General features: G+C 43.4%; 1 protein-coding gene across 1 annotated transcript; it reads right to left on the bottom strand.

Moving 5' to 3' along the window:
- Positions 1-839: 839 nt before the first annotated feature.
- LOC136529967 (uncharacterized) lies at positions 840-7225 on the bottom strand. Its single transcript, XM_066523017.1, has 10 exons — positions 7022-7225; positions 6823-6900; positions 6622-6697; positions 4895-4961; positions 4742-4825; positions 4303-4366; positions 3599-3752; positions 1234-1375; positions 1024-1129; positions 840-928 (listed from the first exon to the last, which is right to left on the bottom strand). Exons 1-10 carry the CDS (start codon positions 7146-7148, stop codon positions 840-842), a joined length of 987 nt encoding a protein of 328 aa, XP_066379114.1. The 5' UTR covers positions 7149-7225.
- Between the last annotated feature and the right edge of the window lie 604 nt (positions 7226-7829).

Raw genomic sequence — 7829 nt, 5'->3', positions numbered from 1 at the left:
AGAAAAAACAGATAGTCAAATTTGCTACAGTAAAAAATTGCTGACAAATAAACATAAATGGAGGGAAGTAAATGTTTTTTCATATAGTTGCCGCCACTCAAGGATGACTATATATGCCCACTACCATACTCTTATCATAAACGCTAAATGGTAAATAATCGGTCACCCTTTGTTTAGTTTTTAAACGGTTTAGAAGGTGTTTAAACGAATTAAAACATTCGGTTTTACACAATATATTATCAAAATTTGCATATTTTTTTATGTAAAATCAACTATTCTAGCATTTATACATATTTATGCAATAAAAATCTATTATTTTAGTATGTATATATATTTATGCATGTGAAAAGAATCAAATATACATATTTATGCATGTAACAAATCAAGTGCAAAACGACGGCGATCAAAGCTGGCCGGCTAGTTGCACCCAGGACCAGGAGGCCAGGACTCCAAGTCCAATCCCGATCCTACAAGAGCTCCAAAACCTCCAAGGCCAGAGAACCTGCAGGCCGATCGATCATTGCCAGACCGATCGACACAGAGCATTTGTCCTGGGGATGCTCCGTTGCTTGTTCTGGGTCGCCATCATCCTGGCTCCTGGGGATCATGCATTTGTGGCAATCGACTGATGATATTTGTTGTTGGAACCTGCAACTGCAGAATTTACCTCAAACAGGAGGTTTTCCAGAGTCATTTGAGGTTAATGATAATAAGGCGGAATAGCATGCATTGCTCTCTTCGTTCCTTCTGGAAGAAAAAGACGATTTTTTTTGTAGAGTTACTGCTGTTTCTGGTCCGGACTGTACATGATCATCCACATCTCTAAATCCTTGCCCCTCTCATTCTCTGATGTACTGAGGAATCTCTGCAGGGTCTATCTGCTTTCCAACAAAACCCGGTCCATATCTATCGATCGGATTGCCATGCTCTGCGGATAATAATTGGGATGAAAGGAAACGATTTAGATCACTTGTCAGCGCTCGTTTTGTTAACGAAGCAGAAAGATCTTTGCAAACATTTTACCATCATGAGCTGTGAAGAAACTTCGGAAGTGCGCGTAACCGTTGGCCACGACATCTAATTCGTCTAGACTGAAATTGTACCTCTTCTCCAGGGCCAAGTATAGCACCTACAAAATGCAAACAAGAATCTTGATTCTTCGTTTTGCGAAGGCGCCTTAACTCAAGACTTTGGAGCTGAATCCTGAAGAGTAAATGCTGAGTTCACTGGTACCTTCTTGGCACCACTTGACATCAATTTCTTCACCGTGTCGAAGAACAAATCTGTGAGATCATCACTGTAAATAACATCTGCAGCAAACAGGACTGTTGCTTTCTCAGCCTCCTCAACTTCACTTACAGACCATAAATACCGACTGCACCAGAGAACATGGAATTAGCCTTGTGCCAAAGAAACACTTGAATAAAGCAAAGGCTATTGTATAGAGGAGTTAGAGAACTCCATTAATGTCTCTGCTAGGATACTGTAAATTGGGTACTATCAGGTAAACAACCTACGACCTCCCCATTGCCCACACCATGCAAAAGAGTGCGACAAGTTCAAAAGAATTGCATCAGTTCTCCTTTTGTTGCCAACAAAGGTGCTCATACGCCTGAGGCTACGACCAGCTACCATCTTTCTGGAGGATGCTGATGGCTCCTTTGATCGCTACAAGGCTCGGTGGGTTCTCCGTGGTTTTACCCAACGTCCAGGAGTGGATTATGATGAGACCTTTCGTCCTGTGGTAAAACCAGCAACGGTCCGCACAGTCCTCTCTTTGGCTCTCTCACAGCAGTGGCCTATTCATCAACTGGATGTCAAGAATGCCTTCCTCCATGGCACCCTCTCCGAGACTGTCTATTGCTGCCAACCCACTGGATTTATTGACACTGCTCTTCCTGATCATGTTTGCCGCCTCAACAAGTCTCTGTATGGTCTGAAGCAGGCACCTCGCGCATGGTACAACCGGTTTGCCACCTACCTCTTGTCTCTCGGGTTTGTTGAAGCAAAGTCTGACACCTCTCTGTTCATTTACCACCGAGGCAATGAGATTGTTTACCTACTACTCTATGTGGATGACATTGTTCTGACTGCCTCCAGTGCCTCTCTCCTCCGTCGCACTATCACTGCCTTGCAACAAGAATTCTCCATGAAAGACCTTGGTCCTTTGCATCACTTTTTGGGCATTTCAGTCACGCAACATTCAGGTGGTCTCTTCCTGTCACAACAGCAGTACACCATTGACATCCTCAAACGTGCTATTATGATGGATTGCAAACCGTATAGCACGCCTGTGGACACTCATGCTAAAGTTTCTGCTACTGAAGGTGCTCCTGTCACTGATCCTACCCACTGTAGCAGTCTTACAGGAGCCCTGCAGTACCTTACTTTCACAAGACCAGACATTGCTTATGCTGTTCAACAAGTATGCCTTCACATGCATGATCCTCGCGAACCTCACTTGTCTGTTGTTAAGAGGATTCTCCGCTATCTTCAGGGAACTCTCAGCCATGGCCTGCACCTTCAGCCCTCCACTCCTTCTGAACTTGTGGTCTATACTGATGCCGATTGGGCTGGGGGTCCCGACACTCGCCGCTCCACTTTAGGCTATGCTGTGTTTCTTGGTTTTCAAAACGCCAAAACACACCAGCTGAGGTGCAGGGTGACCAGAGCGCCCATCTAGAGGAGGACCACGGGGCTTTCCACCCATGCTGACTGCCCCGGCTTTTTCCATGAACCAGCAGCAGTACCATCAGTAGCAGCCGCAACAGCAGGTGTACCAGGCCCCTTCCCAGTCTCCCTAGACCGGCTCCTGGAATCAGCAGGCTCTGGCCAACTCCTTCAGCACCATGAGCCTCACTCCACTTGCTATCACTGACTAGGTCATGGATTCCGGCGCCTCTAATCATATGACGCCTGATGCCGGTAACATTTCTCTTTTCCGACCACCTCATTTTACTTGTCCTTCATCCATTGTTGTTGGAAATGGTTCCACTCTTCCTGTGACAGCTACGGGTGATGCTGTCATTCCATGAACCTTTCGTATTAATAATGTTCTTGTTGCTCCCAACATTATTAAGAACCTCATTTCTGTTAGACAATTCACTACTGATAACAACTGTTCTGTTGAGTTTGATCCTTTTGGTCTCTCTATGAAGAATCTTCATTCCAGGAACGAGATCATCAGGTGCAATAGCTCCGGACCCCTTTACTCCTTGATGCCTCCGGCCGCTTCCTCGTCTTCATGTGCCCTCATCGCTCCAATACCATGATAGAGGATGAACTAGCTCTTGTATTCATACATGTTGAGTAAACCAAATTACAGGGATTTATATAGGAGCTAGACTAACACAAGAGAGAGAGGGGGAAGCACACAGGCGACAGCCAGGGAAGATTCCCCGGCATCAGCCATTTAGCAGCAAAAGGAGAAGTAAATACTAGCAGTAAAGAGGGGGAGTAAGTAGGTGACAGCCAGGGGAGGTTCCTAGGCAGTCAGCTAGTAATAAAGGAAGCAGTGAACATGCTAACATTATGGATCACTGTTTTGTGATGCATGATGATCAATGATGAAAGTGAGATCAATTGGTGTAGAGAAAACCTTGGATCAGAAGGATCATATGTACCCACAGGTGGAGGCCATGATGTTTTCCAGTCCAGTTCCCGTACACAGACTTTAGCTTCATCAAACTTTAGCATACCAGAGTTGGTATGGACATTAGCCAAGCAATTATCTAGGATATCAGTGCCTCTATCTGTTCATCCCCATTGGCAAATAAATTTTGTTAGGATTTAAGGTAGCACAGTGGTTAAACATGAAGGCACGGGGGAGGGGAGGGAGCCAAATTGTATCACAGAATGCACATGATATAAATGTGCATTATTTTCCATTGAAACAAGATAAATGTGAATTCATCCGGTCGTCATATGAATCCACTAACAGGGGATTGACATTTCAACAATACAAATGGCCTAAATATTCTTTTTTCTAAAAAATAAATCATATTAAAATTGAGACAATCAGGCAACAGTATATATGCGGATGTGCCTCTGAATTTCATGAAAGTAATCAAGTAATAAGGACTATAACTGGAATCATACTTCCGCAAGGTATTGAATTTGTGATTCCAGCCAAGTTTTCTTATTTCTAGTTGGGACATCTCAAACAAATCTATTTGTCGAACAGAAGCAAAAGGATCAAACTACTATACATATTAGGTTGACATGGAACATGAAATTTATTCAATGAGTAAAATGTGATGCAAATAGTTTTAGCAAATTAAACTCTAAAGGAGAGAAAAGTACCTGTAACAAAAATCCTTCTAGCAACCCGAGCTGGTGCTAAACCTACCAAACCTGACAAACATTCCTGAGTTAGGAAAAGAAACATTCTAGAAACCTATATCCACTAATTTCATGTCAAACTGTCAATTATGATTTGATATGATTAATATATCTTAGAAAAATCATATCTTTTTTTTTTGCGGAATTAAATGAAGATAATTTTTATATGAAAATTATAGATCTCGACGAGATCTACAACTTTCTAGTTTTGAGTTTTTTCATTTGAAGTCATTAAGATGCCCAAAAAAATTAATGACATATTTAGACTTAAGGGTATTTTCAACTTTTCATTGACGACGTTAGAGACCAAACTGACGGCAGTGGCATAGAGGGCACAAAAAAAATTGGAGCAGTGGTGCTGAAGACCGCTGAACTTTTTCAGGGATATACAGGACATTACGATATTTTTTAATGGCACATGACGAATTCCCCCAAAGCTTTTATGCAAAACAAAGTCAGCTAATAGTAATGCTGCTTTCCAAACCTGCGCACCAGTAACAACAACGAATCATACACGTACATGACAGAAAAGCACCATCGATCTTTTTCCAACCTGAAGCCCAACGCTCTTAAGCGACCTGGTAACACCATGCTGAATGGTGAGCAGATGACAGTCACTTCTAACATGAAAACGGTACGGATATTTTCCGACCGTATTCGAAACCGAATCTGTTTAGAGGGGTTGAGATCTGTCCATATCCGAGTCCGGATATCCAACATCTGATACCGTATCCGTATCCGAATACTCAAATCGCATATTTATGATGTCGATATCCAATCGTATCCTATCCGACATAGTTGACACTATCCATATTCGAACCCGAATCCGAACAGAAATATGAAAACAAATATAATATCGGTGATATCCGTCCGTATCCGATCCGTTTTCATCCCTACTTCTAACTGCAAGCCAAGAAAGCTTAAATGAGAAGATCGCCAATCACAACACCATGATACGTAGCAACCAGCAATTGATGTACCATATTTGTTTCTTGGGTAAAGTCCAATTTATACCCTCCAATTTTCACCAAAGTGCGGATTTTAACCTCGAACTTCAAAAGCGGATAACTTTGGCTCTCCAACTCTTGAAACCGTTCAACTTTCGACCTTCTGGGCGGTTTTAAGGGTGAACAGTAACTTTTAATATTTTCGGGAGGCGTCGAAATTTTATATTATTTTTTTCGAGCATCTTAACGTCCTCAAATGAAAAAACTCAAAACTACAAAGTTGTAGATCTCGTCGAGGTCTACAATTTACATATAAAAATTATCTTCATCTGACATCGTATTGAAGGGTTTTCTATTTTTTGAAATTTGAGTCTCATCACGCTACAAAATATGGTGCTGAAATTTTATATTATTTTTTCGAGCATCTTACTGTCCTCAAATGAAAAAACTCAAAACTACAAAGTTGTAGATCTCATCGAGGTCTACAATTTACATATAAAAATTATCTTCATCCGACATCGTATTGAAGGGTTTTCTATTTTTTAAAATTTGAGTCTCATTACGTGATAAAACAATTTGTCGCGTGATGAGACTCAAATTTCAAAAAATAGAAAACCCTTCAATACGATGTCGGATGAAGATAATTTTTATATGTAAATTGTAGACCTCGATGAGATCTACAACTTTGTAGTTTTGAGTTTTTTCATTTAACGACAGTAAGATGGTTGAAAAAATAATATAAAATTTCAGCACCATATTTTATTGGGTGATAAGACTTAAATTTCAAAAAATAGAAAACCATTCAATACGATGTCGGATGAAGATAATTTTTATATGTAAATTGTAGACCTCGACGAGATCTACAACTTTGTAGTTTTGAGTTTTTTCATCTGAGGACGTTAAGATGCTAAAAAAATAATATAAAATTTCGACACCTCTTAAAAATATCAAAAGTTACTGTTTACCCGCAAAACCGCCCAGGTTGAAAGTTGAACGGTTTACAGAGTTTAGCGGGCCAAAGTTATCCGGTTTTAAAGTTCGAGGTTGAAATCCGGACTTGAGTGAAAGTTGGGCCATGTTTAGATTGCAAATAATTTCAACCTGATGAATAGTAGCACTTTCGTCTTATTTGATAAATATTGTCCAATCGTGGACCAACTAAGCTCAAAAGATTCATCTCGTGATTTTGAACTAAACTGTGCAATTAGTTATTTTTTTTACCTACATTTAATGCTCCATACATGCGGCTAAAAATTGATGTGATGGAAAGAGAGTGAAAAAACTTAGAATTTGGAGGTGATCTAAACAAGGCCTTGGAAGGCGTAAATTGGACTTTACCCTGTTTCTTCTTCTCCGGTCCAGAACGAGATCCCCATCCTCAGCCACGGCGACTGCGTCAGGCGAATCACCTCCTCAACAGAGTAAAACATGTTACCCCAACGAACAATTGAACACATACCCACCAAACTAACCTCTACGACAACACGAACTAACGCAAAGACACATCCGCTGATCCACAGTCCCATTCACTTACAAGAACCGCTCGTTGCTGCGGCTAACTCGCTCCCACCGCCACCAACAGCATCGTTGTCCCCAGATGGCCTTGAAAACACTGAATCAAAGTTCAGGAGAGAATCACACCGTGTCCCGACAATCTCTCCTCGGTTAGCACCAAGAGGCAGTGCAGGGAAGGTGTATGACGAAAAGCGCGCAAAGCGCGTGGCGGGAGCTGCTGGTACCTATTGGCCGTGAGGAGAAGCTGAAGCGGGAGATGTGGAGGCCGGAGAAGTGCGGCGGGCAGCCCAGGTGCACCTCGCTCATCACCTGCTCCTCCTCGGCTCCGCCGTCTCCGGCTTCCATCGTGGTCGGCGGTCGGCGGTCGGCGGTCGGCCCTCTGACGTTTGTCTACGTCGTCTTCCTCCGTCGAGAGAAGCCGAGAAGTGATGCAGGCAGCCTGAAAAATTGGGCCATACAAATATGGGCCATGTTTCTTCATGGGCCCAGCTGTGGGATTTCCCTCTCTGCGCTGGTTTTGTGTTATGCGGCACAGGTGGGCCACCTCTTCCATTGCTTCGATCATTCGCCGTCCCGCATTTGTGCGCGAACTCAAGATGTCTACGGGCCCGTTCCCGATTCCCCGCAGGAAATTCCCTAGGGGACGGGGATGAGAGCAAATCTCCCCGTGGGAGATTAAACGAAGGAAATTTCATCCTGGTCGGGTTTCACGGGGTCGGGTCTAGTATGCAGCGCCCCGTCCCCATTCCCCGTGGGGACCCGAGTACAACAAGGCCCAGTAGCCCACAATACTCAAGGCCCAATACCTATTGTACATATAAAATGCAAAACCCTAACTTTCCAACACCTCTCCTCCCTTCCCAGTTCCCATCCCCAATTCCCCAGACGCGCGCAACGGCTCGCACAGGTGCACTCGCGGTCGCTGTCACGGGTTTTGGGCTCGCGTCTACCGCTTCCATGCCGGCCGCCGGCGCTACAGGCTGCACCGAGGGAGGGGCGGCAGGTGAGCGGCGCTGCACGGAGGCG

The sequence above is a fragment of the Miscanthus floridulus genome, chromosome 19, assembly GCF_019320115.1.
Source record: "Miscanthus floridulus cultivar M001 chromosome 19, ASM1932011v1, whole genome shotgun sequence".
Taxonomy (NCBI): domain Eukaryota; kingdom Viridiplantae; phylum Streptophyta; class Magnoliopsida; order Poales; family Poaceae; genus Miscanthus; species Miscanthus floridulus.
This window is presented reverse-complemented; position numbering and strand designations above follow the sequence as displayed.

Excerpts from the sequence above, each read along its gene's own strand:
- LOC136529967 (XM_066523017.1), bottom strand. The coding sequence starts at position 7,148 with ATGGAAGCCGGAGACGGCGGAGCCGAGGAGGAGCAGGTGATGAGCGAG. Across the intron at positions 4,826-4,894 it reads TTAAGAGCGTTGGGCTTCAG|GTTTGGAAAGCAGCATTACT; the intron begins GTTGGAAAAAGA and ends ACTGGTGCGCAG. Across the intron at positions 1,130-1,233 it reads TGTCAAGTGGTGCCAAGAAG|GTGCTATACTTGGCCCTGGA; the intron begins GTACCAGTGAAC and ends TGCATTTTGTAG.